This window comes from Salvia miltiorrhiza, chromosome 8, assembly GCF_028751815.1.
Source record: "Salvia miltiorrhiza cultivar Shanhuang (shh) chromosome 8, IMPLAD_Smil_shh, whole genome shotgun sequence".
Taxonomy (NCBI): domain Eukaryota; kingdom Viridiplantae; phylum Streptophyta; class Magnoliopsida; order Lamiales; family Lamiaceae; genus Salvia; species Salvia miltiorrhiza.
Window position 1 is genome coordinate 17,647,851 of NC_080394.1, and position 21,144 is coordinate 17,668,994.

Here is a 21,144-nt window from a genome sequence, read left to right on the forward strand (position 1 = left end):
CGTCTCACAAGAATATGCATGTTTCTTTTTCGACTTCTTCTTTCCCTTATAATAATGGGTCTCTTCTTCCACTAATAACACATCCACCTACATTTATTAAATCTCGTGTCTCCAATAATCATGTACACTCTTATAGGACGGAGAGAGTATATATATAGAGAGAGAGTGAGAAAGAGAAAGCATCTTAGTCATAATAGTCAAAGGTGCTCCGAAATGAAAATGAATTAGAAAAAAGAAATTTTCAAATACTATGACTGATATTTACTAGGAGGGGTGAATATTTCACTTGAGTTCGAATTTTGAAGGGGGAATTTATAGCCCCAAAAAAAATTCAATCGGAATAGCCTGTAATCCAATGAATTAGTATAATTGGCATTCCTAAGGGCATCTTCGAAAGAGAGCCCCTCAAGCCACCTCTGTGTGAAGCTACCCTCCCCCAACAGCAGGGGGGCTCTATAAAAATTGAATTTTCAATAAAATTTAAAATAAATTTTTTTATTAAATTTAAATTTGAAAATCCCATCATCGACGTTTCACGATCCTGTCCACCATTTGGTTATGTATTGCTAATTTTCGTGCCCCCATTCGCTAGGTGTCTGTATTTAAAAATCTAGTGGTCGACAGAGTTGCGGTTCACTTGTTTTAAATCGTCGAGGTGGTCAACGATTGTCTGCAAATTGTCTTTCCACTTGGGTAGGGACGACAACGATTCACATTTCTTCTATTTCCCTACATTGTTCTTCTTTGCCGCATTTTAACCTGTAGGCCTAGCCGTAACGCTCGGTTCAAAGGACGACGGCCCCTCACAAAGATATTCTTCATCCTTTTCGAAAAATGAACGTCTCGCTGACTAAGGCGAATCACTGAAATTCACGAATGATGAGCCAAGCCGATAAGTATTTGAAGTAAATGTTGTTTGTATTTGTTTGAAATATCTCGTGGGTTTGTTGGATGATTTGATCGTCGCTCATGTCGCTTCCCCAATTGCTTTAGCACTTGTTGTAGATCACCTCCCAAGCCTTCACCACTTTATGGACACATTAAAAGTGTGGTTTGATTTGTTGGTTGTCGCGCGCCGCCGTGGCAGTCAAACGAATCACGTTCTATCGCTTCGTGACATCATCCCAATAAACGATCACCTTTTGATTGGCACCCTTGAGAGAATTGAGGGTCATCTCGGCCCATATATAGGATGCAAATGAGTTCGATTTTCGAGCCCCGTCGTTTGAGGGGGTTTGGGAATTTTAAAAACTTTTTCATCACCGCCTTATTGTACTTCCTTCAAATTGATACGTACCCTCAGTTCCTTAAGAATTGAACGCATTTATTTACAAAGAAAACGGAGAATGATCGAGAGACGAAAAATTTGGGGTCGATGATGAATTGATTACCCTATTTGCTTAGCATACAAATTGTCGAGATCACGATCCATTTTTTTAATAGCAAAATAAGAACCTAATTTAAAATTGGAGAAAGAAGAAGAAAAATATAAAAAAAGATGTAGATATGGTGTAAAAAATGAGTGAAAGTGAGGTATATTTATAGAACAAATTGAGTTAAAAAAATTTAAAAAATCAAAAATTATTTTATTGCAAATTTGATTTTTTTATTTTCCTAAAAGCTGACGTTTGCAATGTATGCATCATACATAATAACGTTCGAGTGTGGCTCAATCTCACGAGCCCCCTATCGAACCTGGGATGAAGCAGTGGGCGGGGCTCTCTAAGGTGGGGATCGACCCCTCGCTGAAAGATGCTCTAATTGTGTATAACAGTACTTAAGAGTAATATAAAATCTCATATGTTATATAGGTTGCGTGTATAAAATAATACTACTATATAAGATAAAAACACAAGTAATATCAGTAATGGAATAGAGATAAACTTGATTGGGGAAAAAAATAATGGAGTACTATATACATAGAAATAAATGTAGAGTTTGGTGTGTGCATGTGTTGGTCAAGCGGTAAGGGGTTAATGTCTATGGTCAAAGGTTTTAGGCTCGAGTCCCCTATGGCACGACTTTTAAATTTCTTTATTTAATACTGTTAATTTATAAAAAAAAATATAGAGTTTGGTCCTTTTCATACGAACTTGATCCTTTAATTTTGGATTATTTTAAAGTAATGGAATTTATTTACGTAAAAGAAAATGTAGAGTTTGGTGTGCAGAGTTGATTTGGAGTTTGAATACAAGAGACAGAATGGAGGAAATCATGTACTTGAAAGATAAGTAGTAAAATGAATTAATGAAGTAAAAAAAAAAGAAGAAGAAACAAGAGGCATAATGTAAGATAGTACATATGAGAATCTTGATAAGAAATCTCCCTGTCTCCATTTATTTTTATTTTTATTATTTTTCAAATAAATATTTACTCATATGAGTTTGACCCAAAAGGGAAAAACTTGACAAAAGTTTATTCAAATTCCACATCAACATAGTAAATCTACGAGTTTGTTTCGTTATAATGATAGTAATTACGATACTTGTTACCAAGTTACATAATTTTTTAAGAAAAATAATTGATTTCTATAACATACTAATGTCGAAATGTGGTCGTAATTTATGTACACGTAAACATTGGATAGAAATATTTATAGTCTATATATATCACGCCTCCCACCGAAAAAAGAAAAAGGGAATCTTGATGATACCCATAATTTCCTCATCATCATCATGTAATTGATCTAATTGAATGAAATTGCAAAGGGAATTAAATTGGTGCAGAGCTTTGTAATAGTACTGTTATTCACAGTTATGCTTAGAATTGAAGTTGGTTAGAACTGCATGGATGGGATGAGGAAGTCTGTCAGTGTGCAGTCATGATGTGATGTGAGATGTTAGAGAGAGAGAGAATCCAAGTCAAATAATAAGTGGTAAGGTAGATTTCAAAGAAATTGCAGAAGCTGCAGAAGCAGAAGCAAATAGGTTGGTTGGGGGAGACAAACCCTCTTCACACACCCCACTTTTGTCCCTTCCTTCTTATGTAACTTCCCTTTCCATATCTCCATTCCCACACACTCTTTCTCTTCCTTATTTACTCTCCCTCTTTTAACTTTTTCCAAAATACAAATTTATAATTAAATAAGAAAAAAAATAAATATTTTCTTGTAAAATTATGTGAATTGGTAGTCTATATTTTTTTAAAACTTAAATTTTGTCATTTATAAAAATAGTTTACTCGTAGTGAGACAATCCAAAATGAAATACATATCATATTTAGTGGGACGGAAGAGAATGGAGTATATGAATTGTTGATGTTGGTGATCAAATTAGTACCCCTTCCATCCACAAAGAGTGTGTGGAGGAGTGGAGGGCACGAGTTTTAATAAAATAATTAGAAGATGTAATTTTAGTGTTGAAATGTAATATTGGGTCCACTAAATTATAAAAATAAAGAATGAGTATTTTGTAAATATTGAGTGTGAATGAGGTTTAAAGTATAAATGAAATTTTTAAAAATAATTACACTTTTTACGAACGAACGAAAATAGTAATAAAAACACAATTTTTGTGGAGGGGCAATATTTGACATAGAATTGGAATGTAGAACGATATTCGAGGAAGTAGTAGTTATCAAATGTAATTATTGAGGTACTTAGTAGTATCACTGTGTAATGCCTGAAGGTCTAAAACACAAATCAAATTTGCTTCTCTCTTAAATCGTAATTGCAACTGTAGCAAACTGTACGGGAGTTACTCCACCGATCATACTAGTATGGTCCATTAACACGCCCGCCGAGGGTAAAAGCAGTACTTATTTGAGAACTATAAATCATTTTAAACCGTTGATTTTTAATTGTATCATCTACGAATCTTCTTAACTAGATATATTTCATAAGGATGCATTAATATTGTATAGTATGTATTGTTCTACGTGAAAATCAATTTTGACCATTTATTTAAGTTGCGTTTAATTTGATGGATAAATTCATCATGAGCAAATGAGGGATAACAAAAAATTATAACTTTAAATATCTCTTTTCTTTTCCAACATTTTACACAAAAGAGAAGCTCATCATTTTTCATTCCTTATTTTCATGAGCTTTTCTTTTGTGTAAAATGTTGAAAAAGAAAAGAGATATTTAAAGGTATAATTTTTTGTTATCCCTCATTTTCTCATGATAAATTTATCCATCAAAATAAACGCAACATTAATCAAGATCTATGAATTAAATTGATTCTTAATTAACATGTTCCTATTCTAGAGAAGAGACCATTAGTATCTTTCTATACACGTATTCATGTATATCGTTAAATTAAGGGTTAATTACCTATAAATATATGTACTATATCCATATTTTAGTTTTTAATTAGATTTTTTTCTTATAAAAAATACATAAATTTTAATTTTTAAAATTTGACTTGAATCTAAAAGTTTATTAGTCAATAACTTAATTGATTGGAGATCAATGAATAATTCAAATGTACCCGTTGGAAACCTCTTGATGATATCTCTGTAATGATACCAATATTGTTGGGTTTTGGTCATGAAAATTAAGTGGTTGACAAACATGGTTTTCGTACCTCAATATAGCATGAATTGTTGTCATTTTCCCTCATGAATTGATTGCTAATATGTGTTTGTATCCCAATTTTGAGTTTTGTTGAGTTTTGATTCCTTGGTGTAGTTTTGGAGTGATTTCAGGGAAAATCAAGGATTAATTGGAGGATTTTGAAGACATGATAGCGAAGTGCGTCTCGATAGAAATTCGTGAGCGCAAACGACGACCAAATCCGAGTCCGGACAAGGGAGAACGGAGCCGAACAAGCGGACTGCGCATAAAGCCCAGGCACCCACGGTCCGGCCCGCGGCCACGGGCCCGACCGCGGGCCTCTGCTCCAAAATTGCCCAGTAACCCGCGGTCCGGGCCGCGGCCACGGGCCCGACCGCGGACCTCTGCTCCAGAGCAGACCAGAACGTTTTTTACAGTCACCCGCGGTCCGAGCCGCGGCCGCGGCCTCCCCTGCTTCCAGCCGCGTTTTCAACCGCGGTTCATGCCGTGATCGCGGGGAAGAGGCGGGGATCCGCCTTTTGGTGGGCCCAGACGTGTTTTTTAGCCCAAAACTCCATTTTTTCCCTCTTTTCTCATATCAAACATCACACACACCCACTCCATCTTCCCCAACACTCCAATTCCAAACCCTAGCCTCCATTCTCTACCATTTTTCTCTCTTCCACACACAAGAACAACACCAAAATCAAAGAAAGAAGGGGAAGACTTGGAAAGGAGCTCATCAAGACTACATGATTGAAGATCAAGATTATAGGATTTGTCTATGAATCTCTATCTCTCTATATCTTTATTTATGTTTTCTTATGACTTGGGATTTGTTTTTATTATGAATATGCTTGGCTAAAATCCTTTATCTTAGGGATTAGATTAGATGGATTTGTAATGGATTGATTTCTTTGTTCTATATATATCTTGATTGTGCTTATTGTTATCTTTTCAAGTCCTAGATTTATCTCTTGTATGATTGGTTGGCCACCTTTTGTGCATTTCTAATTTGTGATTTGAATCGGGAGAGGATAATTACAATAGATTAGGAGTTTGATACATATCATCTCAATAAACCGGGAGGTTGAGAGTTGGGTGAGGGCTTGTTGATCTTTTGTGCTCTTGGGAGTTATAGGTTAGAAATTGACCGGGGACGGCAATTATGACCCGTAATCTACTATTTTAGTCGTCCGGGAGGGGGCTAAAACTAGTGGGGAGATCGCCCTAGATAAGTAGGTCATATCAAGATTAATATTGATTTAGATTAAAATTCATTACAATCCATCGAAATCTAGTCCCTAGGATAACTTTCCTTCAAGTCATTCCCCAATTTATTAATTAAGTTTATGACATGTTATTTACTTTACTTGCTTTATTTAGCTTTGTTTTAGTTTTCAACACCTCTTGATCTTTGGTTGTCTAAATAGATTGAGAACAACTTATTACTAGTATTTAGAAGTTTGAATTCACCAATCCTTGTGGGATACGACCTTGCTTCCACTTATTGCAACTACACCGTGCACTTGCGGCGTAGCGAAAATATTAGCGAACAAGTTTTTGGCGCCGTTGCCGGGGATTGGTTGAGTTTTTACTTTTGATATTGTGAAAAGTTGTTTTTATCTAATTTAGATATTGTTTTTATGTTAGTTTATTTATATGTTTATTTACTTTTGTTAGAAAAAATTACCGCACAACCGAAGAAGCGGCACCAAAAAAGTTAAATGGATGGTGGAAGGAATGAGTTGGTTGAGGAACTCCAACTACAATTGGCGATGATGCAACTTAAGTTGCGTGTTTTAGAAGCCAAAAGAAATTATGGGCAACCGTCTCTCCAAGGAGTGTTCCAACCAACTCCTTCATATGGTGACTTTTATGACATGGGGTGCAATGCCATGGAGTGGCAATCACCATTGGAGTATGAGGACCATTTCAATAGTTGGAATTATGAAAATTCTTATTTCACTCAAGAAGGCTTTCAAGGGGGAAATCGGTACTATCAAGAGGAGGAACCGAATGTTAAAGACGATCTCCTACAATGCTTCTTAACTACACAAGCTTGGATAGAAAAAAGTCTAGCAAAATCGGAGGTTATGCTAGATGAGCAAAGGAGGTCTTTGGCTACCACTATGAAAAATCAAAAGCGAATTGATGATTTGTGCATGGCCATTAGCCTACGGAATGGAACCTTGTATGAGGAACCAATGTCGATGCTAAGTGAAGAGCCTCAAGAAGTTGAAGAAGAGTATAAAGAAGATGAGGATCAATTCTCCAAACCCTTTGAAGTCGAGAGCCCAACTTTTCCAACGCAACCTCTACAATTCCAAAAAGATGAAGATTTCACAAGCTTTAAAGAATGCAAAGTCAAAAATTTTGTCGATCCTTACCTCGACACGGGCGATTCTATGAAGGCTTGCTTCTTTCACTTTTATTTATCTTCATCTTTTGATTTTCACTTTGATTTATCTAATAAGGAATTGTTTGAGTGTTGTGGTACTCTAGATGGTGAACGAGATTACCATGACTCCCGGGATGTCTCAAAAATTGCTAAGCCACCATATTTTTGGGTGGCAACGGATGGAGCATGCAAATTTGATGAGAAATGGCCATCGCCTAAGCCTCCACCTCGCTTGTGAGTATGAGACAAGTAACCATTTTCTCCTTCATCCAAACTTAATAAGTTTAGGGGAGGGTGAAGATGGGTTACTTATCTCGTTTATCCGTTGTTTATTTATTTAGTTAGTTTAGTTTTCGAATAATGAGTTTTTGTCTCTGTTTTTGAGCTTTTCCTTGTCTTTTGTTTTTGAGCTTGATTGTTGAAAAACATGAGTTGGATGAAATGTGTGTTGAGCTTATGATATGAATGTTGCTTTTGAAAATAAATTGTTGTGTTTCACTTGTTGATTTTGCATGTAGAGTGTGAACTTGTGACAAATGAGCTAAATATTTTACCTCCAAGAACTTGCAAATAAAATGAGCTTGTGAGAATTGAGCCCTTGATTGTCATCCAATTACAATCTCATTTTATTCTTGAGTGTAAATCAATTGAGCATGTATGTTGGTCTCTAGAACTTGCCATGAGTCCTCTCTTGAAAATAAAAGTAGATGTGTTGTTAATATTGAAGTGATTTAAGGCCATCCTTGTTAGCCACTAGACTTAAATTGTGTCCAAATCCTCATGCGATCCTAGTTTACACTCTTTGTGTCTTTTAGCCTTTCTTTGAATTAACCAATGATGGGTATAACTTAGATTGTTAGTGGTTGCTTTGATGAAAAGGTTTGGGAAATGATTAAAATTGCCTATCAAGCTTTGATTGAGTGAAAATCACTAGTCCCCTATAAGCTTAAAAAGAAAAAGAAAGAAAAAGAAATGAAAATGAATGTGAATAAAATAGCATAAAGGGGAGTGATTTGCCTTTTGAATCATATCATGATAAGTATCACTGAGGGTGAAAAGAAGAAATGTGGGGATTTTGGTTTTTGATTGATTAAAAAAGAGAAATGGTGAATTTGACTTGTTCATTGTGATTGTTAGATTGTGGGATATGAGTCATTTGCCTAAAAACACCTCACCTCACCAAAGAGCCCTCATTACAACCTTAAGAAAAGCCCTTGTTGATCATTATTTGTAACACATTGAAGTATAGAGAGTTAGGACAAATGGCAAGTCTATGGTAGATTTCTTGCATTGTTTCAATTTGAGTGCAAACACGTCCAATCTAAACACTTGAGAGTTGAGTGCATCATTGAAACATCCACCTTCGTGAGGATTCAAGCTTGGAAGGCTATAATGTTGAACTCATTATCACTTGCGACTTCTTGAAATGCATTTCTACTTGTGATAGTCATTTGAAAAAAATTTGAAGCCCTTGAAATGACACCAATTCATTCTCACATGTTTGTTATCTTTTATTTCTCTTCTCTTTGTTGTTTGGGGACAAACAACGCTTTAAGTTTGGGGGGTTGACAAACATGGTTTTCGTACTTCAATATCGCATGAATTGTTGTCATTTTCCCTCATGAATTGATTGCTAATATGTGTTTGTATCCCAATTTTGAGTTTTGTTGAGTTTTGATTCCTTGGTGTAGTTTTGGAGTGATTTCAGGGAAAATCAAGGATTAATTGGAGGATTTTGAAGACATGAGATCGAAGTACGTCTCGATAGGAATTCGTGAGCGCAAACGGTGACCAAATCCGAGTCCGGACAAGGGAGAACGGAGCCGAACAAGCGGACTGCGCATAAAGCCCAGGCACCCACGGTCCGGGCCGCGGCCACGGGCCCGACCGCGGGCCTCTGCTCCAAAATTGCCCAGTAACCCGCGGTCCGGGCCGCGGCCACGGGCCCGACTGCGGGCCTCTGCTCCAGAGCAGACCAGAACGTTTTTTACAGTCACCCGCGGTCCGAGCCGCGGCCGCGGCCCATGACCGCGGCCTCCCCTGCTTCCAGCCGCGTTTTCAACCGCGGTTCATGCCGTGACCGCGGGGAAGAGGCGGGGATCCGCCTTTTGATGGGCCCAGACGTGATTTTTAGCCCAAAACTCCATTTTTTCCCTCTTTTCTCATATCAAACATCACACACACCCACTCCATCTTCCCCAACACTCCAATTCCAAACCCTAGCCTTCATTCTCTACCATTTTTCTCTCTTCCACACACAAGAACTACACTAAAATCAAAGAAAGAAGGGGAAGACTTGGAAAAGAGCTCATCAAGACTACATGATTGAAGATCAAGATTATAGGATTTGTCTATGAATCTCTATCTCTCTATATCTTTATTTATGTTTTCTTATGACTTGGAATTTGTTTTTATTATGAATATGCTTGGCTAAAATCCCTTATCTTAGGGATTAGATTAGATGGATTTGTAATGGATTGATTTCTTTGTTCTATATATATCTTGATTGTGTTTATTGTTATCTTTTCAAGTCCTAGATTTATCTCTTGTATGATTGGTTGGCCACCTTTTGTGCATTTCTAATTTGTGATTTGAATCGGGAGAGGATAATTACAATAGATTAGGAGTTTGATACATATAATCTCAATAAACCGGGAGGTTGAGAGTTGGGTGAGGGCTTGTTGATCTTTTGTGCTCTTGGGAGTTATAGGTTAGAAATTGACCGGGGATGGCAATTATGACCCGTAATCTACTGTTTTAGTCGTCCGGGAGGGGGCTAAAACTAGTGGGGAGATCGCCCTAGATAAGTAGGTCATATCAAGATTAATATTGATTTAGATTAAAATTCATTACAATCCATCGAAATCTAGTCCCTAGGATAACTTTCCTTCAAGTCATTCCCCAATTTATTAATTAAGTTTATGATATTGTTATTTACTTTACTTGCTTTATTTAGCTTTGTTTTAGTTTTCAACACCTCTTGATCTTTGGTTGTCTAAATAGATTGAGAACAACTTATTACTAGTATTTAGAAGTTTGAATTCACCAATCCTTGTGGGATACGACTTTGCTTCCACTTATTGCAACTACACCGTGCACTTGCGGCGTAGCGAAAATATTAGCGAACAGTGGTCGAAAATAAAATAAAATGTAGAGTTACATCAACTTTCATGCAATTTTTCAACCACTTTCAGTGATCAAAACCCAACAATATAAATATCGTTAGAAAGATAACATTATGAGCTTTCTAATGATATCTTCAGATTTTCCATCGAACTGTTGACAATCAAGTTATTAGTTAGGAAACTTTGGGTTAAGTCAAATTTCAAAATCATAAAAGTTTTTTTTTAATATATAAAAAGATTGAGTTAAAAATCAAAATTGTGTACTGTTCATGTATTATAGACAATTAACCCTTTAATTAATTAACCCTCTAATCGTGCGTTAGTTTTGTGACTGAAGGCTTTTTTAGTCATTTAATAATTTATTGTAACCGATGTGTTTCTAATTTCATGCAATACATATTTTATATTTATGGTATCTTGGATTTTTACCATATCATGCTCTCCCCACTTTCTCACGTTTGAATCTTTGTTTTTTTATGTCTTCTTTGCTTTGGTTAATTATTCAATCAAGTTTGTTCGAGTTAATAGTTTCTTGAAGTCCATATCCAATATTCAACAATCATTATATTTTTGTTATCGACTATTATTCGGTGAACGTTGTTCCACTTTTTGAGTTGAGTTGAACAATGTCTGTTCAATATTAATATTCTAATTAATTTTCATATTTTATTTAAGTTTTTTTCATTGATGCATAGAATCAGATGCTGAGTCACAAAACAAATCTATTTTCGTAGAATGCTATAATATTCATAGTGATTTATAGATTTCAAGCTATATATCTCGTATGTAGTGAAATTTGCACAAATTATAGATTTTCATAGTGAATTAATATTCATATATCATATGTATATGTTCGTGTATTTTTGTAGGTTCTTAATTGAATCCATATTCATATTCTATTTATTTGAGTCGTGAACCACATAGAATTCGATGATATGTTACAAAAGAACTTGATATTGATAAAGTAAGTAATTTTGTATCTCATAGATACTGACTCATGGAGGTCTATCATTTAACATTCGTAAACCATATGCATATGTTCATGTCTTTGATGTTGTCAACGACAGAACCTTGTATTTCATGAGATTATGCAATCAATTTCCCTTTTCTTTTTCATTTCATATTGACATGTAATTATCTTTTCATTTCAGATATTCACAATCAGTGGGATGATGAAGATATATATAGTTGATTTGGTTACACCAAAGTGTGATAATAAACTTATTCCGTATGTTGGATAGATATTCCCGACATTGGATATGGTTGTCGCCTTTTACGACCAATACGCGGATGCATACGGGTTTGAGACACGTTTGAGTACAGTGAAACAAGCTCTCGATGGTACCATATATAATACATAGGATATGGCTGTCGCCTTTTACATAGATTTGAAGTCACATGAATACTTTAACAAACCTACGTACAAGAAAGTACAATTGGTTTACAATGCACATGTGTTTGGTTCTTTTCAACAATGGTAGATGTGTAACTCGTCCCGGCAGAGAGTGGTGCAATTGGCCCCACGGCCCCCACCTAAATGAATAAATATGAACATTTTTCATTTAGAAACCAACATATTAAAAAATACACACTTATACAGACGCATGTACAAATCCGCACAAACACGAACAAACGCATTACTCTGATGAATAACACACCGACCCAATATACATTCATAACCCTTGAACAATATGGCAAAAGTCGTGAACAAAATACCTGCTGAATGTTATTTTGTGCAATGGCAGGTATAACACTCATCCCAGCAGAACGTGTCGCAGACGGGAGCACCTAAAAAAATTAAATTACAAAAACAATATAAACTTTTTATGGACGTTTTGCAATTATAAATAAACATATTTAAAAATGCACACTTAATACAAACGCATGAATAAATTAGCACACACATGAATACAAGCATTACTTAGATGACTAATACATCATCTACGCATAGATTCATAACTTATGAACAAGATAGCAAAATTCGTGAACAAAGAACATGAATAACGTCTCACACACATGAATAGCATCTCCTTAACATGCATTAATCTATATGAACAAGTCATTTAAATTGGTGAACAAACTGGATAACACGTGAATATATGCTTAATTTGTAGAATAACTCCATCACATCATCCATTCTGTAATATCCTCAGATAATTATTAAGTATATGTGGAATGTTGTTATGTGCAATAGAACGTATAACACTTGTCCCAGCACAAGGTGGCGCAGACAGGGGCACCAAAAAGAAAAAAAAACAAATTAACAACTCAATTCATACTATAACTAACAATATATTTTTTCCTCTAACCTATCACGAACAATATAAACTTTCTTCATCGTATGACCATGTAATCATATTGTCTTTCTTCATGAATAAATGTGGACGTTTTGCAATTATAAATCAAAAAATTTAAAAATACACACTTATACAGACGCATGAAGAGATCAGCACATACACGAATAACATTATTCAGTGGAATAAGACACCATCCACACATGCTTTCATAACTTATGCATAAGATAGCAGAGGACATGCACAAAGCACATGAATAACGCCTTAGACACATGAATAACATCTACTTAATTAACATGTGTTCATTTCTATGAACAATACATTTAAATTCGTAACAAAGTGAAAAAAATTATGGAAAAAATCAACAAATGCATTATCAAAAATCCGAAAGAAAACCAAATATGTTCATAAATTCTCGATGCTTCGCCGAAAAGCACCGAAAAACCAAGGGTTGTTCAACAGCTTCACAATTTTTAGGGAGAAAAAATTCAACACGTACATTATCTAAAATCCAATAGAAAATCAAATGTGTTCATATATTCTTACATAGTCTAAAGTAACATGGAATATTATTTATTTGAAAGAACCTTACGTGGTGGTATGTGAAGGAATAAATTATACATGTAAAATTATTCATTGAAATAAATATTATTTTCTTCGTCTATGAAACGAGTATTCATATTTACTTTTTGGTTCATCTATTAAATGAGTATTCATTTTCTTTTTTGGTAAGCGTGCTCCACGTAATTTACTTATAATAAAATGGATTTTTTATTTCACTCACATACTTAATTAATTTTTTAAATTTATGTTATTTTTAAATAGGTAAGTAATTTTCTTGAAAAGCGAATTGTTCGAATGAAAATACCTCCTTTGCTACTTGATAGAAAGTAGAAAAGTCATTTTTGTCCATCTTCTACCATGTAAAAGGAAAGATCTTTGTGGGCCTGTGGGCCCCCAACCCGTTCATGGCGATCAATATTGATGGTATAAATATAATGGCCCATGCGCATAGACATATTTATATGGAATATTAAAGTTTATGGTCCACAAAATTTTATTGGTTTTTTTTTTAGACACAAAATTTTACTGTTATTTTTACTTTTCGAAAAATATTCTTTTATCTAATATCAACACTGAAAATGACCCCTTTTGAATAATTATGCAACCATTTGAAAGCTGATAATGCCTTTAAAAAAAATTAAATTAAATCTGATAATGGGATTGACATGGATATATCATGATTATTTTTGTGCCGCGTGTATTGCCTTTGCTATAAAACTAGTTTCGTGTTGTGTTATGCACGAAAGAGTATTTTTTTGGACACCAATATTAAAAAAATTATTTTTTAAAAGAAACATAATATGATCCACATCAATTAAGTACTCTCACCATCCACAAAAAATATGACATTTTTGTCATTTTAAATATCTATCAAAATTATGAAATTTTTCTTTTTTTTAAACATGAATCCACATCTTTTCTTTATCTTTTATCCTTACAAATACCATTTATTTACAAAAAAAATAAATCTTAATTCAATCTCAACCACTCATTTCAAAAAATAGTGGGACCCTTTTCTTCACTACATAAAAATCACAATCAATTTTATTAAAACTTGTGCCCACCAAAAGTGTTATACTTTTGATGGACGAAGGGAGTATATTTTTTTATTCAAAATAAAAAACGAGCTTATTCTAGTGGGACGTTTAAAAAAAATGAACCTATTAAAATGAAACGGATGAAGTATATTTTAAAAATTAAATATTATTTTATTGTAGTTTTTATATTTAAAATTTAATTATTTATTAAATATATGAATATCAAAAAATTTATATTGTACAATTTACGAATTGAAAGGTTCATTTCTATAAAGTCCGTGTTCAACCAAAATTTGATGATTTTATAGTAACTACTTGAATCTCATATTTTTACATGTTGGCCCGATACATTTAAATAATTATGATATTTGATTTCTCATTATGATAGTATAATGTTGTTTCTACCTATTTCATCCACGTATTTATCTCAACGTGTACACATGAAATTTCCATGCTTTTTGAAAATATCAAATAATCAACGAATATTTTAAGGAGTTACTGCCGAAAGATACTCAAAATTTGTCAATTTTTCTGATTTATATCATGATTTTTTTTTCCTGCCAAAAAATACAAATTTAAGATTGACTATGAATCATCCCACGACAGGCAACTTCTCGCAAATCTAATCTGATGTCATAGTGAGAAATTGCAAGCCGCCGTTGGACTAGCCAGATTAGACTTGGGAGAAATTGCACTATTCTTCCCTATTATTAGTCTGCATATTTCCTTAAGAGTAATGCTAAATAGCCACATTGTGGCCACCCACAATTTATCTAAATAAAAAATAATTTAATTTCTTTAACTTATTTTTTAAAATAAAAATATGATTTAGTTATTTTATCATATTCACTGATTAGGGGGTTTAAGGAAACAATAAATCTATGCAGCCACATTGTGGCCACCCACACACTAGTATAATAAGGAAAATTTTGTTTTATTTTATTTATTTCTTAAAATAAAAATAAGATTTAGTTATTTTACTATATTCTCTACATTGTAATTATTTTTTTGTAATTTTTTGGTAACTTTTTTATTTTTATTAAAAAATAAATTAAAAAAAATGCAAAAAAAAAAAAATAAGTACAATGTAGAGAATATAGTAAAATAACTAAATCTTATTTTTATTTTAAGAAATAAATAAAATAAAACAAAATTATCCTTATTATACTAGTGTGTGGGTGGCCACAATGTGGCTGCATAGATTTATTGTTTCCTTAAACCCCCTAATCAGTGGATTATTCAAATTGAATTTGGGCAAAATTGTCGATCGTGGGACGATTCAGAATCAATTTTAAATTCATGTATTTTCTGATAAAAAAGGCCATGATATAAACTAAAAAATTGATTAACTTCGGGTATTTTTCCGAGAATAACCCCAATATTTAAGGAATTTTAGAATTTTACATCACGTTCATCAAAAGCACATTTGTAATTGATAATGATGTTGGTGTTTTGATTGCACACACAATTGTTATATTGATTGTCGATATTACATTGTTTGGTTGTAAATTTTGGATCAATAATAATAATAATAATAATAATAATAATAATAATAATAATAATAATAATAATAATAATAATAATAATAATAATAATAATAAAGAAAATTTGAGTGAAATGAAATTATGGTGGCAATTGTGATTTTATCAAGCAGTGGTTGCATTTTATGAATTATAATACACAATATGTTTTTTTAAATTGCTACAATAAATTATAGAGGTAATATATGGAATTTGTCACTTTCCAATAGTAAATTTAAAAATTAGTTTATTAAAAAAATTAAAAATTAACCAATTTTTGTGTAAAAATACAAAAAATTAACCCTAACATAAAAAATAAAAAATCGTAGCCGCCTGTAGCCATTTCAATTCATTTTGATTTTGTGGAATGGAGTAATCACATTTCTATACTGCCAATTATGTATATGATTTTTTTGTTTTTAACTCGCTGCATTTGGCCGATCACTTCAGATTTGGATACCAAAGTTACTTCAATTACATTAGCTCGAACTTCAATTACATTACTCCGACAAGTTAAAATAATGATTAAGTCAATTTATAAGTATTAACTAAAATTTGAAAAAATAATAATTTATGGGATGAGTGTATTTTCGCTTAGAATAAATACTATAATCTGGGACATCGAAACAAACAGTTTAACAATCTGAAGCTAAACTCCAACACAGACAAAAGTTCAAAATCTGGGAGACGAAACCAAAGCTGCATACCAAACATAACTAATCACATAACATAGGAGTTTCAAAATGTGCCATCAAAGCCTTAAATGTAACATAAAACAGATTGATCACAACCTTAGAATTCAGCATCAGTCTTTTTGGCCTAAAATGCCAGCCTACACCATTATTCATACTAAAAGATGGAACAAGATCAACGCATTTCTGAGCCACTTCTTACTCAGGTTTCAACGACTTCTCAACATCGATCACGAACCTGTACTTCACATCAGACTTCAGCAGTCGATCCATAGCTGTGTTTATGTAGTCTATCGGTATGATCTCCACATCCGGTAGTATGTTGTTCTTGGCTGCAAAATCAATCATTTCCTGCGTCTCCTTCAACCCTCCGATTGCACTCCCAGCTATGGTCTTCCTACCTGTTGTTATGCTTGGATTCTGTAAAAGGCGTTGCACGGATTGAAACAGAAAGAAGTGAGTATGCACAATGTCGCTAACCTTGGATCAAGGGGAAAACAGGAAGCTGCAGGGGTGCATCTGGTGCACCAACGACGATGAGCTTCCCGTGTGGCTTCAACAGGCTCAGCAACGGCACAATTGGATGAGACGCGGAGACTGTGTCAATGATGCCATCTAGTGTGCCTATTGCAGCCTAGCAAGTAGCAAACAGATATAGAATAAAACAATATATCATTGCAAAGTTTTAACAAGTTGAAGAATTTGGACTAATAGTGATGCAGTATCTCTACCTGCATCTGCTCCGGGTCGCGACTAACCAAAAACTCATCCACTCCGAGGTGTTCAATAGCTTCCTTCTTCTTGCTAAGAGACGTGCTGATAACTGTCACCTTCGTCCCAAAAGCTTTGGCGAATTTCACAGCAACGTGACCTAGGCCACCAAGACCATTGACACCAACTCTTAGCCCGGGCTTGTCTAGTCCAAAGTACCTTAGCGGACTGTAAGTTGTGATGCCGGCACACAGGAGAGGAGCCCCGGCATCAAGGGGAAAGTTCTCAGGCCAACGGATGATGAAATGCTCGTCTGCAACCATGATGTTGGAGTAGCCTCCACGAGTGATGGTCCCATCCAGATAAGGGGCACCGTAGGTGAGTATTTGCTTGGAGCAGTAGTTTTCAAGATCATTGCTGCACTGATCACAATGGCGACATGAGCCAACCAAGACCCCCACACCAACTTTGTCGCCAACCTTCACCTTCTCCACCTTGTTACCAACTTCAGTTACAATTCCCACTATTTCATGCCTGCATAAGGTTAACTCTTTTGGTTATATCCATCATCAAAACTCCATTCATTGTTTGGTTTCAATCTTTATTCATAACTGCTTATGGCAAACAGCAATTCATAGAAGCTCACAGATGAAAACACAATTCTATAAATGTTCCACAATCTTTCAAGATGACATCTGAGCACAGATAAGATGTTCAATTGAAAGATGTCATTGTTACTGATTTGCAAACAATGGCATCAAAAACTACAACTATTCAACAATATATCTGAGCTCCAAGCTCAGAACAATATAAAACTTTTCACTTGAAAGTTGTTGTGAGCAGTGATTTGCAAACAATTTGATCAAACATAGGATAGCTTAACATTTTTAGAGATGACTACAAAAGCAGCTGGCCCAAACACCCGAACTCCATGGTAGATCAGCATAAAGCTTGCAAAAGCAATATTAAATGTTTAACTAACAACAGGGTAAAGTAATCCGCTTAAAAAAACAGGGTAAAGTAATCTGTTGATATAAACATTAATATGATAGCTACAGAGAGATGAAAGGAAATCAAGTTTTAAAGTACAACTAAAAATAGATAAAAACGACAACTTCTCCCTACACAATACTCTCTCTCTTAGAAGACTTACCCGGGAACAATCGGGTAGTGAGTAACGCCCCACTCATTCTTGACCATGTGCAGATCTGAGTGACAAACGCCACAGTACAAAACCTTGAATTGCACATCACTCTCACCAGTAGCCCTGCACACATCCAAACAACAAACAGAAACCGAAAATCAACAAAAAGTAGTAGACTTTGAGCATCCCAGATAAAAAATCTTGAAAGTTAAAGAGAATTGTTAGCATCAAACGATCGCAACCTCCTAGAAAACTTGAATGGAGACAAGCTTCCAGAATTGTCACTGGCTGCCCATCCGAAGACCTTCACTGGGTGCTCTGTTTCTGGGGTTTTCGCCATTACTCTTTTTACTGCGATTGTTAATTAGAAGTAAAAGGGGCAAGAAAATATGAAGCAGAAGTTGAGATATAATGAGGAAGCGTGGAAGGTGGGCATTTATGGCGGGAGTTGAAGCTTCTTTAGTGGCGTTATCCGTAGGGGGAGAGTAGACGCAATTACGCAACTACTTGATTAATGGATTTAAAACACCTTTTTTTCACACAAAATCTACACTCATCTTTGGCATTATAAAAATGGTTACGAACTCTACAGCCTAGCGGTGGAGGTATTATTTGTGGTATGCTCTGAAATGTCAAACATTAGCACATTGTCGATGAACGAGCTATAGAGAATAGACAAGTTGAGATTGCTGAGCCTCTAAAATGGATTGGCGATGATCTACGTGTATAGGAGCTTTGCTTTTTATGGAATTATGGAGATGTGCAATAATTTTGAGTCAAATGTACGTACATCACTAGATGAAACAAAAGTCTACACATTCATCTTTAATTATGGTTCATGGGTTAAAACGTGATAACATAAAGGGTTAATTGTATATAGTGTTAAATTTTAATAAATTTTCCTTTTGCACGTGAATTTTAGATTTTTTATTATAATTATTCAATTATTATTATTTTTTCTTATTTTGTATACTCGTCCGTTTTCATTGTGATGACATAACATAGATATACTCAATTGGTATAAATATGACTATATGAGTCATATGACCATGTAAAAAAAAAAATACTAAAATTGATGTCGTATTTTATAATTGAATGAAGCGAAGTCGTTTTTTTTTTTTGATAAATTTACAATATTACATAAAGAAATCAAATGACCGCGCCACAGGGAACTCGAACCCAAAACCTTTGACCTTAGGCATTAACCCCTTACACGCACACATGAAGCGAAGTTGTTTCATCCTTAATTATTTAATTGCATCGCATTCATCAAGACAAATCTACTGGAGCAAATCTCATGTGATATTTGCTTATAGTACTATATGTATTTATTTTCTCAATTTTTATAAAAATTACGTTTACACCCCTTCAAATTTTGAAAATACGTTATGCAACCGCAAAATTAGATGACAATAAATTCATCGTCCTAAATTTCCTACCAAACGCAGAGTAATGTACTACTACCATCTACTAACTACCGCCAATTCAAGTGCATATTATATTCAACCATCTGAAATTTTAATACATTGTCGGTCACTATTTTTATTGTGTTCTACCTATTTAAAATTATTTTTTTAGTTAAAATCTTATACTAATTAGCTTAAAAATATTTTTTTAAAGGTCAACTTTATATTAATATAAATTTGTAGATAAATAACTAATATATAGTATATCTTAAAAATCGAATTTTTAAGCTTCAAAATTACTCATTGGAAAATCAGTAATTAGAGAACCAATATCGATTTTCTTTAAAAATAAAAAATAAAAGTAAATTGAAGAGTTTGATTTTTTTAGTAGCACATTTATTTAAATTTACTGAAATTGTATACATTTTATTTTGAAAAATGAACGACACATATCTCATGTTAAACCCTTTATTTTTTCACTTTCCAATTGAAAAAAAATGTATACGTTGATAGTAACTTTATTTTAAAATTTGAGCATAAACAAAATGACCTCATAAATATGATTTAAATATGTATTCGAAAACTATATTAAACTATAGTTATACTATATGTAAATAAATAGTTTTGTACATCTTAGAATATTATATGATCCATAATGATACTCATTATCATCTATACTTGCTTTTGATATTTCATAATTTATAAATTTATACACATTATCAATTAATTGCTATTTCAATAATTGAAAATTCGAATGTTTTCAGATTGATATTTTTATTGAGATTATATTGTGAATAATTTATTTTTTATTGAGATCATTTATGTTTATATTTACTTATATATATATATATATATATTATGTTTAATATTTTTATTTATTTATTTAAATTATCGTTCAATTTCGATGATGGTCGTGCATCGCACGAGCGGGCACATACTAGCTTAAAATTATTTTTTAGTTAAAAGCTTATACTAATATTAGTATTTCTTAGCACACGCTAAATAAAAATGGAATTAAAATACAATAATGAGTGTGTTTTGTAATTCACAAATGAGTAGGCTAGGCTAGGCATTGTTGATATAGAAAGTCCTCCACATGGAAAATTGAGGAAACCCCATGTTTGGATTTCCTTCAGAATGGAGCCTCGTTAGGTCAATCAATCAAAGACTCCGGGTTTTGAATTAAACTAGACCTCTTTGTTAACATAAAGGATCTTCTTCGCCTTCGCCTTCACCGTTTAAATCAGGTAAGCGAGGTTAGTATAAGTTATTTCTAAAAAGTTTAAACCATAGTCTGATCATTAATGAGCTCAGTAAATTTTCGTAAAAGTTTCTATTTCTGTTGTTGGATAAATGTATTATGCATTGAACTACTATATATTTCACTTCATAAAGTAAAACCCAAAAGAAAATTTTTAAAAACATTGAGGTCAAAATAAACTATATACCGTAAAATGTAAGGTTAAAATGTAAAACTAAAAAAAATCTAGCCATCTACCACTACCTAGTATATGTAAATTTGTACAAAAATATGCCAAAAATCTAGCAACACTGTAATAGTCTCGTTGAGTTTGAGAGGGAGGTTCCACTCTCATAAGTATTGCCTCAAATAGATGGTGTTTTTCCCTTCCACAAGCTGAGATACTTACTATATTACCCAATAAAATTCCCAATTTCATGTATATGAGAGAAAGAATGATTCAATAAAATCCAAAAAGACACAAATAAAAACACTCTCCGAAGACAGAATCTTGA

General features: G+C 33.6%; 1 protein-coding gene across 1 annotated transcript; it reads right to left on the reverse strand.

The window, feature by feature from the left end:
• Positions 1 to 16,117: 16,117 nt before the first annotated feature.
• Positions 16,118 to 18,700, reverse strand: LOC131001627 (geraniol dehydrogenase 1). The gene is made up of 5 exons (XM_057928166.1): positions 18,226 to 18,700; positions 17,993 to 18,106; positions 16,860 to 17,373; positions 16,609 to 16,762; positions 16,118 to 16,529 (listed from the first exon to the last, which is right to left on the reverse strand). Exons 1-5 carry the CDS (start codon positions 18,321 to 18,323, stop codon positions 16,327 to 16,329), a joined length of 1,083 nt encoding a protein of 360 aa, XP_057784149.1. The 5' UTR covers positions 18,324 to 18,700; the 3' UTR covers positions 16,118 to 16,326.
• Positions 18,701 to 21,144: the final 2,444 nt, after the last annotated feature.